General features: G+C 37.9%; 1 protein-coding gene across 1 annotated transcript; it reads right to left on the bottom strand.

Annotated features, from left to right (window-relative positions):
• Positions 1–1,196: 1,196 nt before the first annotated feature.
• LOC149124707 (killer cell lectin-like receptor 8) lies at positions 1,197–8,087 on the bottom strand. Its single transcript, XM_089304854.1, has 5 exons — positions 8,017–8,087; positions 6,816–6,923; positions 6,350–6,501; positions 4,637–4,743; positions 1,197–1,898 (listed from the first exon to the last, which is right to left on the bottom strand). Exons 1-5 carry the CDS (start codon positions 8,018–8,020, stop codon positions 1,769–1,771), a joined length of 501 nt encoding a protein of 166 aa, XP_089160980.1. The 5' UTR covers positions 8,021–8,087; the 3' UTR covers positions 1,197–1,768.
• Positions 8,088–25,308: the final 17,221 nt, after the last annotated feature.

Here is a 25,308-nt window from a genome sequence, read left to right as displayed (position 1 = left end):
TTGAGTTTCTTGAGCTCCTTGTATATTCTGGATATTAATCCTTTATCACTTGCATAGTTTGCAAATATTTTCTCCTCTTCACTTTGCTGAGCTTTCTTTTGCAGTGCTGAAGCATCTCAATTTGGTGTAATCCCATTTGTTAATTTTGGCTTTGATTGCTGTACTTCTGGGGTCTTTTAAAATAAGTCTTTCCTATGCCACTATCTTGCAGGGTTTCTCCAATGTTCTGTGGTATTGTGATGATATTGGGTCATGGACGTAGGTCTTTGACCCATTTTGAGTGGATTTTTGGCAAGGTGTATAGTTGGGGTCTAGTTTCATATTCTGCATGCAAAGATCCAGTTTTTGCAGCATCACCTGTTGAAGAAGTTGCCCTTGCTTCAGGAATTGAGTTTAGCTTCCTTGTCAAAGATAACTGATTATAGATGTGTGGCCTGGTTTCTGAAGTTTCTATTATGCTCCATTGGTCTATCCCTCTGTTTTTTGCCAAGTACAAGGCTGTTTTGTTATAACTGCTCTGCATATCTGCATATTTATCTAAAGGAATTGACAGCAGTATATTAAAGAATCCTTGCACTTGCATGTTTAATTCAGAATGATCACAGTAATGAAAATATGAGCTCAACTTAACTGTCCCTAATGGATAAAAATGCTGTTTGGAATATTACTCATCCATAAATAGGATGGAATTCTGTCATTTGCAGGAGCATGGAAAGAATGAGAATACACTACTTTTATTGAAGTAACATACAGAAAGACAAGTACTAACTATTTTCACTTTTATATGGAAGCTTAAACATTGACTGTAAATCAGAGACTGGAATAGTGGTTACCAGAGCCTGAAATGCAGGTAGCAGAGAGAGTGATGGGGAGAAGATTGTTTATTGGTACAGAGGTGCAGCTGGTTATGAGAAATAACTTCGAATGTCCTATAACAATTGAATATTTCAGTTAGCTAGATTTGAATGTACCCAACATAAAGAAATAATAAGTGCCTGAGTTGATAGATATGCCAGTTACCCTTAGTGGATCATTACATATTGCAAACATGTATTAAATATCATACTATTCCCCCAAAAATAGATATAATTACTCTCTTTGTGCCACTCAAAAATAAAATGTATTTTTGATTGAATTTTTTTATTTGCAAAATTTATTTTAAGATTTAGCAATTTTTAAGATCTTGTCATATTCACTTCATATGTAGCTATTATATACATACATTCACTCTTTTCTTGAAAACAGGGATTTTAATATTACATGGAATTCATGTCAATGATCATGAAGTGAGGAAAGGAGGGTGAATTGTTATATATATGATACAATTCAGTGAAGAGAATACTTCTACCTATGCATATAGTAAACAATAAGAAATTCATATCATTTTAATACATTACATATTAATATTCAAATATGAGAGAACTTTTGATATTTGTCTTTCCTTGTCTGGCTTATTCCACTTAGCATAATGATCTATAGTTGCATTCATTTTGTTGCAAACATTAGGATTTCATTCTTTTTAGTGGCTAAGTAATATTTCATCACACACATATTCTTCATACAGTAATCAGTTTATGGACATATAGGTTTATTCCATATATTTGCTGTTAAACATTAGGTTGCTGTAAACATGGGAGTCCAGGAATCGCTTTCCTAGTGGACTATGTTACTGCAGGATATATTCCTAGAGGAGGGATGGCTGAGTCATGTGGCAGAAACATTTTCAGTCTTTTGAGGAATCTCCATACTGCTATCCATAAAGGTTGTACTAATTATTGAAGAAGGGCTTATTCTTCTCACAAATGTAAGGAAAAGATCTTGAACAATCAGCATTATTAATGTATTGTGGCTTCAGGCATCCACATTTTTCACCCACTTTATTTGATTGACGGAAAGTCCTATGTCAGAGAATATATTTATTTTAGAATATCATTCTTTGGGCAATTTTTCATTGTCACAATTTAAAAATGTGTGTGTGTGTGTGTATGTGTGTGTGTGATTATTAAGTGAACACAAAATCCCTCTGACAGATGTACAGGTGGCAAATCAGAAGGTATATGTATTTTTTTTTTTGACAGGCAGAGTGGACAGTGAGAGAGACAGAGAGAAAGGTCTTCCTTTGCCGTTGGTTCACCCTCCAATGGCGCACTGAGCTGATCTGTTGGCAGGAGCCAGGTACTTATCCTGGTCTCCCATGGGGTGCAGGGCCCAAGTACTTGGGCCATCCTCCACTGCACTCCCTGGCCACAGCAGAGAGCTGGCCTGGAAGAGGGGCAACCAGGACAGAATGCAGCGCCCCGACCGGGACTAGAACCCGGTGTGCCGGCGCCGCTAGGTGGAGGATTAGCCTATTGAGCCACGGCGCCGGCCAGGTGTAAGTATTTCTAAAGCTAAGGGACAGTTCATGCTGGTGAATGACTGCAGATGAGGACTAAGTAGAAAGAAAACAGTGGGTAGGCTTTAGATGGGCTCACTCTGGAAGTTCTTAGACTTCAGAAACTCACCAGAGTTACTAAATAAGGTAAGGTTATTAGTAACACATTATAATTAGGTACAATGACAGCTCCAGTGTCCTGTGACTCAGATTGATGTGCAGATAGCAGGAGGCCACAACCCTGTCCTCACCTTCAGCACTAGGAGGAGCTGGTTGGCATTTCACACACAAGGTGACCTTACTCCCACTGAGCTCATGTCTGGTCCACCAAACAGAGTGTTGATATTTTGTGATGTTGGACAATGAGAATATTCAACATGGATTCTAAGTTATAGGACTATGCTATGATATATGGAAAAAAGTATATAATTTGAATTTCCCAGCATATATATGAGTCTGATAATAATAATTTCAAGTCACAAAATTATTATTGGCAAGAAGTCACCAACCATTTAACTTCGGCACATTGATTTAGTTGTGCCTTTTTTAGGTATCCCACTGCTCTTTCCTGGTTTCCTCCTTTCAATCTCACTACTTTTCTTAGGACCCTTTTGTAATCATCCTCATCACCACAATAGCTAAATGTTTGGGTGTCTCAGGGATCAGGGTCTGGATATCTCAGCAATCAAAACCCCCACAACAGGGGCTGGCCTTGTGGCAAAGTGAATTAAGCTGCTGTTTGAGATGCCAACATCCCATATGAGATCCTGTTCAATTCATGGCTGCTCCACCTCCAATTCAGCTCCTGTCAATGTGCCTGGGAAACTAAAAGAAGACAGCCCAAGTCCTGGGACTCCCGTCACCCACATGGGACACCTGGATGAAGCTCCTGGCACATCCCTGGCTATTGTGGCTTTTTGGGGAGTCAACCAGGAGATGGAGGATCTCTCTCCAACTCTGATTTTCTAATAAAATAAAGCATAAAAAAGTACTCAAAATATCATCTCATAGTGCCCACACCCCTGCAGCATTGACACACATTAAATACACATCCCTAGGACAGATTTTTTACATGAAGTTTACAATCATGCACAACATGTCTATGTGACATGCCCACAGATATCAATATGTATAATGGATGTATCAAACTTGTAACTAAAACTGAATGCCTGATGCTCCTCGTAACAGTTAATGACAGCTCTACTGTCATCATTGCTGGACTAAAACCTGGCAGCCATCTCTGAATTCTCTTCCTCTCACACATTTTCACAGTAGGTCTGGCATCTGGTTCCGTTTCCCCAGCACCCTCCCTACCTCTCTTGACCAAACCACCACCATCACTCACTTGGTTGATGACAACTGACTTTCAGTGTGACTCTCTTAGTTGCAATCTGTATCTCCCATTCACCACCTAAGGACCACACAATGTCTAGGGGACTTTTTAAAATAGGAAGGTTGTCCTTGTCATCCCTCAGCTCAAAACCCTCCAAAAGACAATCACTGCACTCATTAAGAAGTCAAAGTCTTAGGGCCGGTGTCATAGATCACTTGGTTAATCCTCAACCTGCGGCGCTGGCATCCCACATGGGCACCGGTTTCTAGTCCCGGTTGCTCCTCTTCCAGTCCTGCTCTCTGCTGTGGCCCAGGAAGGCAGTGGAGGATGGCCCAAGTGCTTGGGCCCTGCACCCACATGGGAGACCAGGAGAAAGCACCTGGCTCCTGGCTTCAGATCAGCGCAGCGCCGGCCGTAGCGGCCATTTGGGTTGTGAACCAACGAAAGGAAGACCTTTCTCTCTGTCTCTCTCTATCTATAACTCTACATGTCAAAAGAAAAAAAGAGAAATCAAAGTCTTTCTGTGGTCTCTCATTCCTAGATGATCTCATCCATGTCATCTCTCTGACTTACGTTTCCTTCCTTACTCAGATTCCTCCAGTATCACAGATCCTCTTCCTGTTTCCTCGAGAAAACCAAATGCACTCCCCCATCTCTACACCAGTTAATCTTCCTTCCAGGATGCTACCCCATCAGAGAGCTCCCTTAGCTTTCTCATTCACCTCCTTTAAATCATTATACCAACACCATTATCACATTAGATCACCTGTGTCTCCCCCATTAAAAACATAAAACCTCTTCCTTCCACTGCCCCCCACGCAAACTGTACTCCCTGACCCAGCAGGGACTGAATAGTGCTCCATGGCACTCAGGATCCTCTAGTACACTATGTGATTTCCCACCTCATAGAATGTGAAATGCAAACTTACAGTTGTTGAGCAAGTTTGGTGTTGTCCCACCACTTCCACTCATTTTTATCTTCTTTTTGGTATAATCCAATCCAGTAAGTGTATTTGATGTGTGATTGAATGAAATTCTGTGCACAAGTTAGAATTACTAGTATTACTCATTACATCAATAATAGCCTTTTATCTACAAAGGACTTGTACAAAATACTAATCACTTCACTTAAGACAATCTTAGTTCATCTACTGTGCAGAGAAGCCATGGAAGTGAAAGATCTGAAAGTCTGAATCTCCTGCATCTTTGTGGCTTGAAAGATATCAAGGAAGTACCATGGTGAACTTCTTTAGAAAGACACAAAAATCTCCAAGCATAATACTAAAAAAGTGATTGGTAAGTATGGATTCATTCAACTTAGAACTTCTCTTCATCAAAACACGCCTTGAAGAACATGGGAAGGGAAGTTTCAAATCTGGACATGCATATAGTAATGTAGTGCCAAGAACAAAACATTAGTTCATATAAATCAATTGGAAAGCAAAATCATCCAAAAGAAAAAAATGAAGAAAATGTTCATAGAAAACATATATGAACAATAAAGGATATCAAGTTCAGTGGAGATCAAGTAAAGGCAAACAAAGCTACAAGGAAATTCTTTACATAGAGCAAACACAAGATTTTAGGATGGTAGGAAACAATAGAATATCTTCATACTAGCAGAAAAAGCAAATTGAAAAATATTGTGGCATTATTTTGTAAAATTGGAAACACCCAATACTTGCACTCATACAGGTTTGTGATGAACTGCAGAGGAGACACATGAAAGGCCTGCACAGCTGACGTGTCTAAGGATGGTTAATGAAGAGCTGCTCATCACAACAGCAGTGGAAACAACCCAAATTCCCATCACCTAGAGAATGTTAAGTAACGTCTCTCCATGTGATACCACGGAATATCATACAGCTATGGAAATCAGAACTCTAGCCACAAATTTTAAAGCAGATTATGTAATTAACTTACTATGAGAGCAAAGGCAAACAAACTAAACTCCTTGAGTTTCTTCCTTGTCTAAAATATGGGAATGGCATTACCTATGTGGAAGTTTTTATGCACTGAAATAATGCTTCAAGGATCTGACACACTGTAAACCTAACGTTAGTGTATATTTTCATAATTATTTCAGTTATATTTTATTCCTTTTAAATGCTTTTCTTGGGTACTCAAATGTTAAACAAAAAATTGATTTTATTTCCAAATGCAATTTACTCTCTCCATTTCACTTTTCTTTCCTGTTCTCTGTCCCAGATACACATTCCATTATCTTTCCAGTTTAGTTAAATTCTATAAGAAGAAACTTATACTGTTTTCTCTTTTGAAACCTATGAAATACATAGAGATATTGTAGAAGAAGGTTTAAAATATACTTTATTACTCTAGGGCTTTGAAGAATCACTAAAATTAAGTGCCAACTAATTCACTCATTTAGGTTTTTTTTTTTTTATCATTCACAAATCATGAAAACATAAGTAGTAAGGACTCAATATAATTCCATGGCACACACAATAAGCCACCTCTGCTGCTTTAGAAAGTGAAATTATTTAGGTCCTTAAAGCATGTCTTCCCCTCTACAAACACAAGTGTTTCCACCCTGCAGTCAAATAAGACTCAAGGAAAGCCAACACAGGTAGCCTAACTCAGTCTTTGCAAGCTTCTCATAAAGGTTAATTAAGTGAACATACCAGTTCCTGGATGTCATCAATCTTCACAAGGCTAGAATCCATGTTCCGGCATAAATTCCTGCTCTTCTCCCATGTTTCTTCTTTTTTAGAAAAATAGTAGCAGTTTCTTCCAGAGCAAAAGTGTCTTCCTTGCAAGAAGCCACAGGCTTGTTCTTCAAAACAAAAGCCACCCCCATCCCAAGACACCAGGCCATTTAGAAAACAAGATTTTAGGTATTTAATTTTTTCTTCAGAAGGAATTAGCATAAAAGAAGAGTTTTTCTGTACCCAAACATCTTTTCAAACTCAAATGCTTAGTTAACTATAATTTTAAAAATAGATTTAATGAGGAGAGTAAAGTTAAAACCTATAACTCCTCATAAGATCCAATATCAACTTTTTAAAGTTTATATATTGAAATGGACAGAAGGCAGTAAGTCTATGAAAAATAACCTGTCGACTATGAACTTAAACATTGAGTACAAACCTCTACTGGACAGCACCACTGAATGATCTTCCAGCTGTACTGAGGATGTGTTCTTTTCTTTTGTGTTTTCCATATGTTGTGTTGTGCATTTAGGACACTTCTGAAAAGCTTCAATCCACATTACAAAATTAACAACTTAAATGACTTAAAAGATCACTTAATTATGATCATATCCTATAATTCTAGGTATAAAAGAACATGGTGGTGATTACTTGGGATTATAATCATAGATAAAGTTAAAATATTTTTGTGTCAGGCCATAAAATATATTTTATATAAAACTACAATTATATGTAATTTGAAATCTATTATTTCCAAGACACATAAAAAAGTAGTGTTCATTTCATAAACTGGAAACAAAGGAAATTAAAAATGAACTAGAATTATGCCATCTTTAAATAATGGTTTCTCAGCATGTGACTCAATTTAGCATTTACATATTGACATAAGGGATTTGCCTGTATGTATAATGAATGCATAAAATATGCACGGCAAATTAGTTCATATAGCTATTGCTAATGTGCAAAAGGAAAGTTAAAAGTCTATGAGAGAAACAGCAGTTTCTTCCATTAAGTTGAGAATAAAAATGTAAAATAAAAAGCTATTGTTCTATTTTTAAAAAATGCCTGTTGTCCATATCAGGCACACAAGTTTGCTTCCTCGGTCCAGTTCCTGATTCCCACTTTCGGTTAATGAAGATGCTGGGAGGCAGTAGTGATGGCTCAAAGTGAATGGGTCGCTGACACCCACATGAGCGGATTGCATTTCTGTCCCACATTTGTGACCCAGCCCAGTCCCCGCTATTGCAGACTTTAAAACTTAGATAATGAGAAGGTGGGATCTCTCTCTCTCTTTCTTCCTCCATCCCTCCCTCGAATAAATAATTTGAAAAAAATCACTCAAGTGTTTGTCACACAACAGAATCTTTTCATTTCCAATGACACCCCTATGTACCAACATTAAATTTTATCTGGTTGTAAAAATCTAGCAATATCAAATACATAGTCCCTTCATGTCCCCTTCACAATAACTGTAACTCTTCCTCCAGTTCAGCAACCTATTACAGTGTCCATATTCTAGACCACAACTAAAAAAAAAAAAAAAGACTTCTTATTTTTAAAATCCACCATTTCTTGGGCTAATCGATTTCCTTCTCTTTTTCTTATTGCCCATCCACACCCACACAGCTGCACATACTCACACATATATCCTAACCCTATGCTTGCCAGCAGGAGCACAACACAGATGATTCCCAGGATTACTGTGCATGGGTTTTCTGTAAAAAATTTAAAAAGTGGGTATATAATGAGCTTGGTAAACAGATAAGAACCTAAGCAGGATAAACATTTATGCTAATTTTTTTCTACCTGACATTATGTTCTCAGAAATCAGAAAACAAGAAAAGTTACCTCTTTTTTTGTGAGCTAGATGTCTTTTGCCTTCCTTTTTCTTTGCATGAGACAATTTCAGTTCTGAGTATGTCACTTTCTCCTCACTCATTTCTGAGAGTTTCAGGCTAAAAACACAGCAAGGACCAGAGATATTTCATGAGACATAACAGATTCAGCTAAATTCGGGGAAATGTTTCATGAATAATGGGGAGAGTAGCAGGAATGATATACGCTCTGGCCTGTAGAAAGTGAATTAAGATCACCCTAATCCTGGAAAATACAGAAAAGATTTTTTAAAAATTTATTCTATTTATCTGCAGAGAAGAGAGTTCCAGAGTGAGAGAGATGGAGGGAAAGTTAGAAAGAGAATTTCTCTCCACTGGTACACTCCCCAGATGGCTGGCGTTCTAGGGGCTGGGCCAGGCTGAAACCAGGAACCAGGAGCTCCATCAGGTTTCCCACATGGGTAGCCGAGGGACAGACTCTTGGCTCATCTTCTGCTGTCATCTCAGGCACATTAGCAGGGAGCTGGATCTGAAGCAGAGCAGCAAGGGCACAAACGAGCACTTTGATATGGGAACTGGCATGGCAGGTGATGACTCAACCCATCCCATCACAATGCTGGCCCAGAAAAAAGTGATTTAAATTCCTTTTTGTGATGTTTTAGAAGAGAGATCCTATTCAGATTATGGACATACTGTATTAAACTTTAAACTGTTTTAAAGTTAACTTAATTAGTTGCCAAAATTTGCAAATGGATATAATTTGTACATAAATATCCGATTTATACCCACTCTTGAAAAATTAACTTGATACTCAGTACATGTATTAGGTCCAAATGATCACCACAACATGACAGAGGCACCTCTTACATGAGGGACACACACACACACACACACACACACACACTAATTCAATGAACACCCCATGCTGCTGAATCATATTCTCTCACACCCCAGCACTCATTTATCTCATCATCCTGATAGTCACTGGCCTTCATGGACATGACCTCAGAGTTGAGAAAAATGAAGAAATGATGGGATTTCTAGGTCGGGGTGTATGAAAGTATCATTAACTGAGATAAGCATCACTTATAATTCTAACAGCAAGTCTACACATTGCTACTGTTTTCAAATTATAGATGAGAAACACATACTCCCAATTACAATGTAAATCTTAACTCCGGGGGACTGTGCTGTGGGGCAGTGTGTTAATCCTGTGTCTGCAGCACCGACATACCATATTGGCACCTGTTCTAGTCCCGGCTGCACTTCTTCCAATCCAGCTCTCTGCTGTGGCCTGGGAAAGCAGTAGAAGTTGGCCCAAGTCCTTGGGCCCCTGCTCCTGCATGGGAGACTGGGAAGTAACTCCTGGCTCCTGGCTTCGGATCCTGTAGCTCCAGCCATTGTGGAGAACTGGGGAGTGAACCAATGGAAGGAAGATCGAACTCTGTCTCTCCCTCTCATTGTCTGTAACTCCACCTCTCAAATAAATAAATGAAAGGTTAAAATAAATCTTTGCTTGAGGTCATATATTTTCTGAAATAACTGATTTTTGTGCGGTTATTTTTGTCTTATATTTATATACGTAAATATCAACAAAAAAATTGGTACATATTAGACTAGATTTCTATTGATAGAAAATAAACATATTAACAAAGGTTTCAAAATTTATCACAGATTACATCATGCTAAGGTAATTCAAAGTTTGGGTTATTCATTGCTAGCCGAATAAATAGCATCCATTGTGATGAGAAATAAAAGTATATATAATGTCTTAAAAAAGGAAATAAATATACCACAAAACATTTGACAATTTTAAAAATTTCATGTCTATTGAATTCTTTTGACAAATTCTCATTCTGATCCACTCCTGCCCTCTCCTCTAGAATAAAGGTAACTTTAGATGTTAACATGGATCATAATTTAACCCCACCTTTCCACACATCTCTCCTATACCAAGTGCTACTCTATTCCTCTGCCATCAACAGGGTGAGAGGCGACATGGAGATGGACTCACACACCCACAGTAGCTGCTGTCTGTGTCTGTACCTTGGGATGTCCTCAGCTGGAGCACAGGCTTAGTCAGGAGCAGGCGAGCCCGTCCCAGCTCTGCTGGCTTCACCTCTGCTGTGAGACCAGGCGGGTCCTGATGTGTGAGACCGTCCCTCACAGAGACCTTGTGTGAAGGTGCAGACGATCACATGACACTGAAATTCCCACACAGAAAGTTTCCAGTGGTGTCAGTGTCTCACTTGTTCCAATCCCATGTGTCAGAAAGTCAATCAAGAATAAAAATGAAGTTGTATGAACATTTAAAATCTACCTACAGCAATTACTATAGAGCTTGGAAAATGAAAAAAAAAAAAAAACAGGCATGAGATTAGGGAACAGTTAACAACAACATTTCTAAACCTGTAAAATATGAAAAGAGAAACACCCATATCCTGCTTAGCCTGAGTTCTCCAATTTCCCTTTTATAGATATGGAAAATCTGCAACTGTTATATAACTGGTAAACATAGAGAAATGTCATATCTGCACAAACATTGGCATGTTTGTTAAAAAAAAAAAAAAGTCAAACTAAGAACATCCAGACTGCTTGATTTACAGTAAATATAAATGTATACAATCCTGGGTTGACTGATTTGAAAACAACACTTTTTTCACTTGTATTCTCTTCAACTTATCTAAGGAAACAGATTCTCTTTAAATAAGGAAGAGACAGCTCTAGCAACTGAAAGACTTCAAATGTTCAGTGGGCTTAAATACAGCTCTTTTTAAAGCATCAAAGTCAAAATCTTCTGGTCCACTAATTACAGCCATAGCTGTCAAAATTCAAAAGCTATTTGTTTAATCCACTGAGCAGCCCTATGCCCTAATTAACCCTAGAAGTAGGTGCTTAGTTTGTAACAAAAGCGATTGTTTTCTTCAGATCCAACACATGGATCTTCACACCTAATAAGCTATCAATGTTCTCACACTTTTAATTCTCAAGAAAGTGAGTAACATCAGCTGAAATCCATGTCTGTATCAGCTTCCTCCTTTATTTATGTTGAAGGTATTTTCCTGTGTCTTGAAATTCCTTCCCTCATCAGCCCCTTTAAAATAACAGCAACAAAGCTAGATTCTCTATCAATTCTTTTTTTAGATTTGCTTTTTGGCTTCCTCTATTTTTCTTTAGAATCTCTCTTCAGGAGGTAGGTCTCTGACATAAATAAATGTATTAAGGAAGTTTTTTTTTTTTTTTTAATACTCCAGGCAACCAAGCTTTCTCTTTTTTGTTTTTTTCTCTTAAAGGCAAACATTAGTTTTAAGGCATGCCCAGGAACTATGATCTTCCAGGCTCACAGATAATTATTATTCTGTACAGCTAACGTATATCTCTAATATAACAACCATTATTCATAGGCTAATTATATTTTCAGCAAACCTCTCACCTGTCATTAAAACACCCACACACCTTTACACCCAAAAATACCAATCTATTTTTAGCACCTCTCAGAATATTTTCTTTACTTCTTTTCTATATGAAATTTATATACTCTTTAAGGTACACGTAAGTACAATTCCTTTGTCATTATTTAATACCAGGTTAATCTAGCTGGTATCACAATTCCAAACAAGAAAAAAAACATTATATTGAATCATGAAGCATTGATAACATAGTAGAAACCAAGATATAACCCAAGATGAAATGAATGTCTTAGTTCTTAAAACAAGAACAGGAGAACTGCTCATGGAAACACTGCAGCATAATAGTTTAAAAATATGAACCTGGAATGCATACAGTTTTGAAATAATTTATCAAAAAGAAAGATCCAGGAGAAAATGTTTTTAATTTTTAAATTACTTCTTATAAACCTTTATTTCCATGTATTTTTAATTTAATTTGGTAAAAATTTAAATGAGTGTGAGAAATGATTACTTCAATAGTCTGTTATATTACAATGAAAAAATAGGGACAAATTGGTTATTTAGGAAATAAATCAGAATCTGTGTGAACAAGGATTGAAAAATGAGAAGACATGGTCTGCTTCATTTCTGACACTTAGAATATTTTACATGCAATTTTTGCTCAGTAACTAATATATCAGTATAATCAGTCTAATTGGGATCATTTTTACAGTTTTGTCATTAGTGTCTGAAATTTTGGCTTTTGTTTCCTTCTTCTCATCACTTTTTACTTTGCTTCTACAGTATCATAAAAGTGTCAGCAGAAGCAGAGCCATAGTGAAAAGTCAGATGCTTCCTCATACCGACAACTGCTCATGCTGTTTTCCCAGACTTCCCATCTCAAGTATACAGTTATGGAATTATAGTAAGTTGAGTTTGGTTGCTATACAGGAAATGTCAAAATAACTCTTATGGTTTTCTAGCAATCATTTGAACGCCATTTTGGCAAAAGTGACAATGAAAAAAAAAGAGCTTTCTGAAATGTTTAATTTTCCAGATATTTAAACAGATATTCAGTGTATTATTACTTGCTAGGTTGCATGAAAGTAAGTGAACACAGCTAGGAAGTGAAGGGGACATGGTGCATAAATGCATTGTGGGAACTGCGATTGGGTCCTGGAGCCAAAAGACATCCATGGAGAAATGAATGAGACCTGATCAAGTCTGACACGTAATTAATGGTCACAGACCAACAGGGGCCTCCTGGATTTGACAAATGTACGATATATCATTGTATGGTAATGCAGGATGATTACATGAGGGTAAACAAGCTGAGCAGAGTATTTAACCTCTCTGTATTATCTCTGACACTTTTCTATAAATCTAAAATTTCCTCAAAATTAAAAGTTGCTTCTTAAAGGAAGTATAGTAATATCATCATATCATTTCCCATGAACTCTTTAAGAACACTTCTATACATGGAATGTGTCATTACAGAGAAAGTGTTGTAAGCCTTCAAAGAGCTGTTATCTGAGAATTTTTGACTCAAAAAACTGAGCAGGTTAAGAATGAAACTACTGGAGTTGGCTTTGTGCCACAACAGATAAAAATGCTGCCTGTGATTCCAGCATCCCATGTAGCTACTAGTTCGTGTCTCAGTGGCTCCACTTTTGGTCCAGCTCCCTAACGGCCTGGGAAAAGCAAAAGAAGGTGTCTAAGTCTTTGGAACTCTACCACCTATGTGGGAGACCCGGATGAAGCTCCTGGCTCCTGGTTTCAGCCTAGCCCAGCCCTGGTAATTATTGCCACCTGGGGAATGAACCAGCAGATGGAAAACCTCTTTTTTTTCTCTGCTCCACTCTCTAATTCTGACTGTTCTTTGTTCCTTTTTTAAGAGAAGACAAAATATACTTAATTATATAATTTAATGCAGTAGTTTGCTCTAAAAATAGAGAATTCTGGAGCTAATGTTAGCACATTGTGTAGTAAGCCATATTTGGAGAGGGGAGGGTCTTTATTACTGATACAATCTCTGTCTTAGTTATTTATCTGTTTAGGTTTTCAATGTCTTCATAGCTCAATTTTGGTAGGTTTATGTGTACAGGAATCTATCCATGTCTTCTAGGTTACCTGGTTTGTTTGCATGCAGCTCTTTGTAGTAATTTCTGATGATACTTTTTATTTCTGGGTTATCTGTTTTTACATTTCCATTTCCATCTCTGATGAAAAATAGAGTAAGCTGGGGCTGGCACTGTGGCGCAACAGGTTAAAGCCCTCACTAGCAGTGCCAGCATCCCATATGGGCACAGGTTCTAGTCCAGTCTGCTACTCTTCCAATCCAGCTCTCTTCTATGGCCTGGGAAAGCTGTAGAAGATGGCCCAAGAACTTGGGACCCTGCATCCGTGTGAGAGACCCAAAATGGGCTCCTGGCTCCTGAATCCTGGCTTCAGATCGGTGCAGTTCAGGACTTTGGGACGAACTGGGGTGTGAACCATCAGAAGGAAGGCCTCTCTCTGTCTCTCTGCCTCTCTTCTCTCTGCATAATTCTGACTTTCCAATAAATAAATAAATAAATCTTTAAAAAAAAGAATTAGAGTATATCTTGCATTCTGTCCTAGCCTATAGGGTTTCTCATGAGCAGTCAGCTGTGAGTTTAATTGGAGATCCTTGACATAATCTGGTGTTTCTCTCATGCACATTGTAGAATCTTTGCTTTGGTGTTTTACTGTGGAAAGTTTGACTGCAATGTGTCGTGTGTAGATATTTTCTGGTCATGTCTATTAGATATTCTATGTGCTTCCTATACTTGGATGTTATTTTTTTTCTCCAAATTAGGGAAGTGTTCTGTAATTATTTCACTAAAAAGGCCTCTAATCCATTCTTTCCATGCCTTCAGCAACTCTTTAGACCTGTAAGTTGGGTCATTTGATAGTCTACCACAAATATCCAACACTTTTTTTAATTTTTCTAATTGCTTCTTTTTTTGTCTGGCAGTAAGATTTCTATAAATTTGCCTTCTAACTTGGATATTTTTCCCTGAATATTAAAAAAATTGTCATTCACCCCTCCAATCCTTGATGTTTCTTTGTAGAATGTTTTGACTTAGTTAAATGTTATAGAGGCTGGTGTTGTGGTGCAGTAGGTTAAGCCACAGCCCATAACCCTGGCATTCCAAATGGGCTGGATGCCACCCATGTGGGATAACCAGATGAAGTTCCTGGGTTCTGCCTTAACTGGCCATTACAGCCATACAGCCATACAGCCATTTGTGGAGTGAACCAGTAGATGGGAGATTCTCTCTCTCTGTCTCTCTCCCCTCCATAACACTTTCATTAAAATAAATAAACAAAATTTTTAAAATTCAGCTTTTTTTAGCAGTTAACAAACTTCAGATTAGTTTGTATCAGGGTTGGTAAATTATGTTCCAAAAGTGTTTACATTTCATGTAGATTTTTCGAACAATTGTTAGTAAGTTATTGAAAAGAAAAAGAGACAATTAAAAAGCATTAACTTTCTTTTCTTCAAATATTTTAACACCTATTTAATAAATATAAATTTGCAAAGTACAGCTTTTGGATTACAGTGGTTTTTCCCCCACGTAACTTCCCTCCCATCCACAACCCTCCCTTCTCCCACTCCCTCTCCCATCCCTTTCACATCAGGATTCATTTTCAATTAACTTTATATACAGAAGATCAATTTAGTATATATTAAGTAAAGATTTCAACAGTTTGCACCCGCACAAAAATAAAAGTGTAAAGTACTCTCTGATTACTAGTTATACCATTGATGCACATAGTACAACACATTAAGGACAGAGATCCTACATGGGGAGTAAGTGCACAGTGACTCCTGTTGTTGATTTGACAATTGACACGCTTGTTTATGGCATCAGTAATCACCCTAGGCTCTTGTAATGAATTGCCAAGGCTATGGAAGCCTTTTGATTTTGCCAACTCCGATCATATTGAGACAAGGTCATAGTCAAAGTGGAAGTTCTCTCCTCCCTTCAGAGAAAGGCACCTCCTTCTTTGATGGCCCGTTCTTTCTACTGGGATCTCACTCACCGAGATCTTTCATTTAGGCTTTGTGGTTTTTTGTTTTGTTTTGTTTTGTTTTTGGCCACCGTGTCTTGGCTTTCCATGCCTGTAATACTCTCATGGGCTTTTCAGCCAGATCCGCATGCCTTAAGGGCTGATTCTGAGGCCAGAGTGCTGTTTAGGACATCTGCCATTCTATGAGTCTGCTGTATATCCCACTTCCCATGTTGGATCGTTTTCTCCTTTTTAATTCTATCAGTTAGTATTAGCAGACACTAGTCTTGTTTATGTGATCCCTTTGACTCTTAATCCTATCATTATGATCAATTATGAACTGAAACTGATCACTTTGACTAGTGAGATGGCATTGGTACATGCCACCTTGATGAGATTGATTTGGAATCCCCTGGCATCTTTCTAGCTCTACCATTAAAGGTAAGTCTCAGTGAGCATGTACCAAACTGTACATCTCCTCCCTCTCTTATTCCCACAAGTGTATTTAACAGGGATCACTTTTCAGTTAAATTTATACACCTAAGAATAATTGTGTGTTAATTAAAGAGTTCAATAAATAGTATTAAGTAGAACAAAAAAATACCAAAAGGGATAAAGTAGCAAGTTGTTCCTTGACAGTCAGCACAAGGGCTGATCAAGTCATTGTATCTCACAGCGTCCATTTCACTTCAACAGTTTTCATTTTTGGTGGTCGGTTAGTAATCACTGATCAGTGACTACTAATATTTGTCCCTTTGGGACTGGCTTATTTCACTCAGCATGATGTTTTCCAGATCCCTCCATTTTGCTGCAAATTATTGGATTTCATTTTTTACTGCTGTATAGTATTCTACAGAGTACATATCCCATAATTTCTTTATCCAGTCCACTGTTGATGGGCATTTAGGTTGATTCCAGGTCTTAGCTATTGTGAATTGAGCTGCAATAAACATTGAGGTGCAGCCAGCTCTTTAATTTGCCAATTTCATTTCCTTTGGGTAAATTCCAAGGAGTGGGATGGCTGGGTTGTATGGTAGGGTTATCTTCAGGTTTCTGAGGAATCTCCAGACTGACTTCCATAGTGGCTTGACCAGTTTGCATTCTCACCAACAGTGGGTTAGTGTCCCTTTTCCCCCACATCCTTGCCAGCATCTGTTGTTGGTAGATTTGTGAATGTGAGCCATTCTAACCGGGGTGAGGTGAAACCTCATTGTGGTTTTGATTTGCATTTCCCTGATTGCTAGTGATCCTGAACATCCTGAAATGTCTATTGAGGTCCTTGGCCCATCTCTTAAGTGGGTTGTTTGTTTTGTTGTTATGGAGTTTCTTGATCTCCTTTTAGATTCTGGTTATTAATCCTTTATTGGTTGCATAGTTTGCAAATATTTTTCCCATTCTGTTGGTTGCCTCTTCATTTTCTTGACTGTTTCTTTTGCAGTACAGAAACTTTTCAATTTTATGTAATCCTAATTGTTAATTTTGGCTTTGACTGCCTGTGCCTCTGGGGTCCTTTACAAGAAGTCTTTGCCTTTGCCTATATCTTGCAGGGTTTCTCCAATGTTCTCTAGTAATTTGATGATGTTGGTCATAGATTTAGAATTTTAACTCGTGTTTAGTGGATTTTTGTGTAAGGTGTAAGGTAGGCGTCTTGCTTCATGCTTCTGCACATGAAAATCCAGTTTTCCCAGCACTATTTGTTGAATAGATTGTTCTTGCTCCAGGAATTGGTTTTAGATCCTTGGTCAAATATAAGTTGGCTGCAGATGTTTGCATTGATTTCTGGTGTTTCTATTCTGTTCCATTGGTCTATCCACCTGTTTCTGTACCAGTACCATGTCGTTTTGATTACAACTGCCCTGTAGTATGTCCTGAAATCTGGTATTGTGATGCCTCCGGCTTTGTTTTTGTTGTACAAGATTGTTTTAGCTATTTGAGTTCTCCTGTGCTTCCATATGGATTTCAGCATCATTTTTTCCAGATCTGAGAGATGGTCTTCGGTATCTTAATTGGTATCACATTGAATCTATAAATGCTTTTGGGAGAATGAACATTTTGATGATATTGATTCTTCCAATCCATGAGCATGGAAAATTTTTTAAATTTTTGGTATCCTCTTCTATTTCTTTCTTTAAGATTTTGTCATTCTCATCGTAGACAACTTTAACATCCTTGCTTAAGTTTATTACAAATATTGATTGTTTTTGTAGCTATCGTGAATGGGATTGTTCTTAGAAGTTCTTTCTCAGCCATGGCATTTCCTGAGTTTACAAATGCTGTTGATTTTTGTGCATTGATTTTATCTCCTGCTACTTTGCCAAAATCTTCTATGATTTCCAATAGTCTCTTTTTTTAAATTTTTTTTTTCTGAACAGGCAGAGTGGACAGTGAGAGAGAGACAGAGAGAAAGATCTTCCTTTGCCATTGGTTCACCCCGCAATGGCTGCTGCAGCCAGTGCGCTGCGGCTGGTGCACCGCACTGATCCGAAGCCAGGAGCCAGGTGCTTCTCCTGGTCTCCCATGTGGGTGCAGGGCCCAAGGACTTGGGACATCCTCCACTGCACTCCTGGGTCACAGCAGAGAGCTGGGCTAGAAGAGGGCCAACCTTGACAGAATCCGGTGCTCCAACCGGAACTAGAACCTGGGGTGACTGCCCCGCAGACAGGGGATTAGCCTAGTATGCCACGGCGCCAGCTCAGGTGCTAAATCTTAAGGTGTAAGTATTTCTAAAGCTAAGGTACAGCCATGCTAGAGAATGATTGGAGATGGGAAGAGATGGAAAGGACACAGTGGGCAGGATTTAGATGGGCAGATTCTGGAAATACTGAGGATCATGTGAGTGACAAATTAGATATTAAGACAGCTCCAGAGTCCTGTGACTTAGATTGATGGGCAGAGAACAGGAGGCTACAATGACATCCTCACCTTCAGCACTAGGAGGAGCTGGTTGGCATTTCACACACAAGGTGACCTTACTCCCTCTGAGCTCATGTCTGGTCCACCAAACAGAGCATTAGTATTTTGTGAAGCAGGACAATGAGAATATTCAACATGGATTCTAAGTTATAGGATTCTGGTGTGATATATGGAAGAAAGTATGTAATTTGAATTTTCCACCATATATATGAGTATAACACTTTAATTATTATTGGCAAGAAGTCACCAACCATTTAAATTCCATGTATTTCTTCAGTAGTGCCCTTGTAGATGTATCCCATAACTCTAATCTGTTCTTTCCTGTTTTCTTCCTTTCTATCTCACTGCTTTTCTTAGAAACCTTTTATAATTATCCTCATTGCCACAATATCTTAAATATTTGGTGTTCCAGGGATCAGGCCCTAGATGTCCCAGACATCAAAACCCTCACAACGGGGCTGGCCTTGTGGCACAGTGGACTAAGCTGTTTGTGATGTCAGCATCCCATATGAGCTCTGTTTCAATTCATGGTTTCTCTACTTGCAATACAGTTCCTTGTGGAGGATTAGCCTATGGAGCCACGGCACGGCCAGCTTCTGCCCATTTAATCTTGTCCACTGTGTCCTTTCCACCTCTTCCACATCCACAGTCATTCTCTAGCATGGCTGTACCTTAGCTTTAGAAATTCTTACACCTTATTATTTAGCACCTGTACATGTGTCAGAGGGTTTTGGGTTCATTGAAGTAAACACACACACACACACACACACACAGACACTTTTAGATTGTGATAATAAAATTTTGCCCAAGGAATGTCTTTCTAAAATAAATATATTCTCTGACACAGGGTTTTTCATCATACAACTAAAGTGGATGAAAAATGTGGATGCCTCAAGCCACATTATATTGATAGTGCTGATTGTAAGAGATATTTTCATCACATTTGTGAAAAGAACGATTCCTTCTTCATTAATTAGTACAGCCATGATGGAAAGCAGTATGGAGAGTCCTCACAAAACTGAAAATGTATCTACAACACGACTCAGCCAACCCTCTTCTAGGAACACATTCCACAGAAATGAAGTCAACAATGAAAGAGATGCCTGCGCTCCCACGTTTTTAAAAGCCCAGTGCTTCACAGCAAATATAAGGACTAAACCATGATGCCCATCAACTGATTACTGTATGAATAAAATGCGATAAACATGTATATGTATGTTCATGATGAACTATTATTCAGCTACAAAACACAAAATCCTGACATTTGCAAGAAATGAATGGAAGTGGAATCATTATGAAACTGAAATAAGACAGACACAGAAAGACAAACTTGACATTTTCTCTCATATGTGGACATTAATAGATGAAGTAGAAAAACTATGTGGATATTTTATTACTTAATATATAATATATATAGATAGAAATATTTATTCATGGAACTGTATCATATACATAACAATGCACCTTTTCCCTCACTTCATAGTCATTGACATGAATCTCATATTATGTGATATTAATATCCCTGTTTTCAAAAAAATGAATGTATATATGCATATAATAACCGCATGTAAAGTAAATGTGACAAAATGTTAAAATTGTTAAATCTTAAAATAAATTTTATAAATAAATAAGTTTAAAATAAAACATATTTCATATTTTTTGAATGACACATATAGAGTAATTTTATGTTTTATGAGAATACTTAAAACATGTTTGCAATATGTAGTGATCAACTAAGAGTACTGGCATCTTCTATCAACTCAGACATTTATTATTTCTTTATGTTGGGAACATTCAAAATCATCTGTACTAACTAACTTGTGTTCTACTAATTGTTATAGGACATTAGAAGTTATTTCTCATATACAGTTGCACCTCTATACCAATAAACAGTCCTCTCTCCGTTACTCTCTCTGTTATAAGCTTCCACGGCTCTCATTGCAAGGTGCCTGGTGTGTAACAAATCTTCCCAGGCAGACGAATCAATTAATTCACAGGCTTTTATTGGGGTTCTGCTCCCGAGCGAGGTTCCCCGGTCCCAACAGAGCAACAGAGCGGGGGCCGGGGAAGTCGTGCGTCAGAGATTGGGAGAGCTCCTTTTATAGATTCAGGGCATGGGGGTTAAAGGTTGAGGCAGGTCTGATCCTCACTGGTTGATCTTTAGGCACCCACAGGGACCTTGACAAGGACTTTTCTTCCCCTGAAGTACAGGTAGGAACTTTCCATTCCCGGAAGTATAGGCCTTTCCTCCATGCGGATCCCAAAGCTACCACTCATAATCACTATTCTATTCTCTGCTTTAAGATCAATGTTTTAGCTTCCATATAAAAGTGAGAAATTTAGTACTTGTCTTTCTCTATGGGATTAATTTCACTAAAAATAATTCATTCCAATTCTATGACGCTGCTGCAAATGATGGAATTCCATTCTATTTTACGGATGAATAATATTTCATATGCATACGATGTTTTTATCCATTAACAATCTCTTCATTTGGTCTAATATCTTGATTATTCTGAACAATAGGAAATAAACATGCAAGTGCAGAGATTCTTCAATATACTGATGTCAATTCCTTTGGATACATATGAAGTTATTGGATTGCTGCATCATATAATAATCCTATTTTCAGTGAGAATTACCTTTTGATGTGGTCATCAGTAGAGTGGTGGAAAGATCCCTACTTGATGGATTCATGATCTTCTGTTGATGGTTTCTTGGATCACCCCCCCCCCCGTTTGGAGTCTATGTTAAATATCCTTGCTCTTAATAGACCAGAAAATATCTACACACAGACATTGCAGTCAAACTTTACACAGTAAAACACCAAAGATTCTAAAATGTGCATGAGAAAAACACCAGATTACTGTCAAGGATCTCCAATTAAACTCACAGCTGACTGCTCATGAGAAACCCTACAGGCTAGGAGAGAATGTAAGATATAGTCTAATTCTTTTTTAAAAAATTTATTTATTTGTTGGAAAGTAAGAGTTACACAGAGAGAGGAGAAGCAGAGAGACAGAGAGAGGTCTTCCTTCTGATGATTCACACATCAATTGGTCCCAAAGGCCAGAACTGCAGTGATCCAAAGCCAGAAGCTAGGAGCCTGAAGTCCCTTTCGGGTCTCCCATATGAGTGCAGGGTCCCAAAGACTTGGGCCATCTTCTACTGCTTTCCCAGGCCATAGAAGAGAGCTGGATTGGAAGAGTAGCAGACTGGACTAGAACCTGTGCCCATATGGGATGCTGGCACTGGAGGAGAGGGCTTTAACCTGCTGTGCCACAGCGCCAGCCCCAGTTTACGCTATTTTTCATCAGAGATGAAAATGTAAATGTAACATCAGATACCACAGAAATGAAAAGTATCATCAGAAATTACTACAAAGAGCTGCATGCAAACAAACTGGGTAACCTAGGAGACATGGATAGATTCCTCTACACATAAACCTACCAAAATTGAACTATGAAGACAATGAACACCTAAACAGACAAATAACTAAGACAGAATTGAATTAGTAATAAAGACCCTCCACACTCCAAAACAAAAAACTAAAACAAACAAACAAAAAACCCAGGCCTGGATGGCTTCACTGCTGAATTCTACCAGACATTTAAAGAAGAACTAACTCCAATTCTTCTCACACTATTCAAAATGATTGAAAAGGAGAGAATCATCAACATTCCTTCTATGAAGCCACTGTCACCTTAATTCCCAAACCAGAAGAAGATACAACACAGAAAGAGAACTATACACCAGTTTCCCTGATTAACATAGATGCAAAACTACTCAACAAAATACTAGCAAATCAAATCCAACACCCCAGAAGAAAGATCATTCACCAAGACCAAGAGGGATTTTTCTCTGGTATGCAGGAATGTGGGATGTTTCATGATCACAAATCATAAAATGTGATACATCACATTAACACACTAAAGAAGAAAAACCATATATTATCTCAATAGATGCAGAGAAAGCATTTGATAAAGTACAATATCCATTCCTGATAAAAACGTTAAGCAAACTGGGTAAAGAAGGAACATTCCTCAACACAATCAAAGCAAATTATGACAAACCACAGCCAGCATCTTACTGAATGGCTTATTGGAAGCATTCCCACTAAGATCCAGAACCAGACAAGGATGCCCATTCTTACCACTGCTATTTGATATAGCCCTAGAAGTACACCCAGAGCCATTAGGCAAGGAAGGGAAATCAAAAGGATACAAATTAGGAAGGAGGAAGTAAAACTATCTGCGTTTTGCAGATGATGTGATTCTCTATATAGGGGATCCAAAAAACTCCATTAGTGGAGGCTATTGGAACTCTTCATAGAAGAGTTTGGTAAAATAATGACATAAAATTAACACACAAAAATCAACAGCCTTTGTATACACAGACAATATTATGCTGAGAAATGACTTCTAATCAAATTCACAATAGCCAAAAAAAATTAAATACTTTGGAATAAATTTAACCAAGGACATCAAGGATGTTTACAATGAAAATTATAACATTAGGAAGGAAATAAAATAAGATAAAAAAGGAAAAATCTTCCATGTTCATGGATTGGAAGAAACAATATAATCCAAAAGTCTATATTACCAAAAGGAATTTACAGATTCATTGTGATCCCAATCAAAATGCCAAAACATTCTTTGCAGATCTAGAAAAAATGATGTTAAAATACATATGGAAACTCTAAACAGCTAAAGCATTCGTATACAACAGAAAAGAAAGCTGCAGGCATTCAATACCACATTTCAAGACATACTACAAGGCAGGCATAATCAAAACAGTCTGGTACTCCTACAAAAAAAAAAAAAAAGACAGGTGGATAGAACAATGGAACAGAATTGAATCTCCAGAAATCAATCCACACTTCTACAACAAACTTTCTTTGACAAAGGAGCTAGAAATCATACCTTTGAGCAATAACAGTCTCTTCAACAAATGGTACTGGGAAAAACTGGATCTCCACATGCAGAAGTACGAAGTAAGACCCCTGTCTTACATCTCACAGAAAAATCCACACAAAATGAATCAAAGACCTAAATCTGTGACCCAATACCATCAAATTACTAGAGAAACTGGGGAAACTCTGTTTGCAAGACATTGGCATAGCCAAAAGCTTCTTCGAAAAGACGAGAGAAGCACAGGTATTCAAAGCCACAATTGAGAAATGGGATTACATCAAATTGAGGAGCTTCTGCTCTGCAAAAGCATCACTCAGCATAGAGAAGAGACAGTCGACAGAATGGGAGAAAATATTTGCAAACTATGCAACTGATAAAGTATTAATATCCAGAATCTATAAAGCGCTCAAGAAACTCAACAATAACTAACAGTCTAGCTATGATAGACAAAGAACTTGAACAGACCTTTTTCAAAATAGGAAGTACAAATAGTCAACAGACGTATGAAAAAGTGATCAGGATCACTAGCCATCAGGGAAATGCAAATCAAAGCCCCAGTGAGGTTTTGCCTCACCCCAGTTAAAATGGCTCTCCTACAGAAATCAGAAATTAGGGAAAAAGTACCCTAATCCACTGTTGGTGGGAATGTATACTGGAATAGCCACGGTGTGAGACAGTATAGAGATACCTCAGAAATCTTAACATAGACATCATATGACCCAGTCATCCCATTTCTGGAAATTTATCCAAATGAAATGAAATCACCATATGAAAATTACTGTACCTATGTTTATTGCAGACCAATTCACAATAGCTATGATGTGGAAGCAACCCAGATGTCCATCAAACAAAAACTGGATAAAGAAATTGTGGATATGTACAGCTTGGAAAACTACGCAGTGAAAAAAAGAAATCCTGTCATTTGCAACAAAATGAATGCAACTGGAAACATCATACTTAGTAAATAACCAGTCCCAAAAAGGCTATCCCATATGCTCTCCTTGATCTATGGTAACTAATAGAGTACCGAAGATGTAATCTATAGAAGTGAAACTGACACTTTGAGATGTGATGACTTTGAATGGCCCTTATGTCAACTGTTGAGGAACAGTTGTGGTTTGTTTTTTTTTTTGTATTATTTGTTGAACACGTTACTTAGGGTAAGGTTATGTGTATAAAGTTAATTGAAAATAGATCTTAGTCAAAAATAAGATGGGGAATACAAGAGGAAGAAGGATGGGAGTGCCAGTGGGAGGCACGGAAGGGTGGTAAGAATGACTGTTCCTAAATTTGTATGTATGAAATACATGGAGTCTGTATACTTTCAATAAAAGGTTTCTAGGTAATAAAAGAAGCTTTATTGGGTAAAAGAGCTTTTTCTTAGTTACTAGCAGAAAACAAGTTAGCCAACTTAGTGACCATGAAGCATGGTGATGGGAGTGAAAACAAGATCAGCACTTTCTGTAGTGTGTGTGTGTGTGTGTGTGTGTGTGTGTGTAGCAGGTTTAGGTATGAAATGAGAAAGTGCAAGTACGAGATAAAAATGGCTTACTATACGATGTACTAACAATAGCTCCAGAATTCTCTATTTTTAGAGCAAACTACTGTGTTAAATTATATAATTAAATATATTTTTGCCTTCTCTTAAAAAGCAACAACAAAGAAAAGTCAGTTACAGAGAATGGAGCAAAGAGAGAGGTGTTCTATCTGCTGGTTCATTCCCCAGGTGGCAATAATTACCAGGGCTGGGCTAGGCTGAAACCAGGAGCCAGGAGCTTCATCCGGGTCTCCCACATAGGTGGTAGAGTTCCAAAGACTTAGACACCTTCTTCTGCTTTTCCCAGGCC

Source organism: Oryctolagus cuniculus, chromosome 9 (assembly GCF_051225735.1).
Source record: "Oryctolagus cuniculus isolate XC-2025 breed Fujian yellow rabbit chromosome 9, ASM5122573v1, whole genome shotgun sequence".
In the NCBI taxonomy this organism is placed as follows: Eukaryota; Metazoa; Chordata; class Mammalia; order Lagomorpha; family Leporidae; genus Oryctolagus; species Oryctolagus cuniculus.
The sequence above is the reverse complement of the archived record's forward strand: the minus strand, read 5'-3'. Positions and strand labels throughout refer to the sequence as shown.

What these genes read in the sequence shown, in the direction of transcription:
- LOC149124707 (XM_089304854.1), bottom strand. An exon ending in TTGATGACATCCAGGAACTG is followed by an intron (nt 4,744 to 6,349) that starts GTATGTTCACTT and finishes ACTTGTGCACAG; the next exon opens with AATTTCATTCAATCACACAT. An exon ending in ACCAAACTTGCTCAACAACT is followed by an intron (nt 1,899 to 4,636) that starts GTAAGTTTGCAT and finishes TCTCTGACATAG; the next exon opens with GACTTTCCGTCAATCAAATA.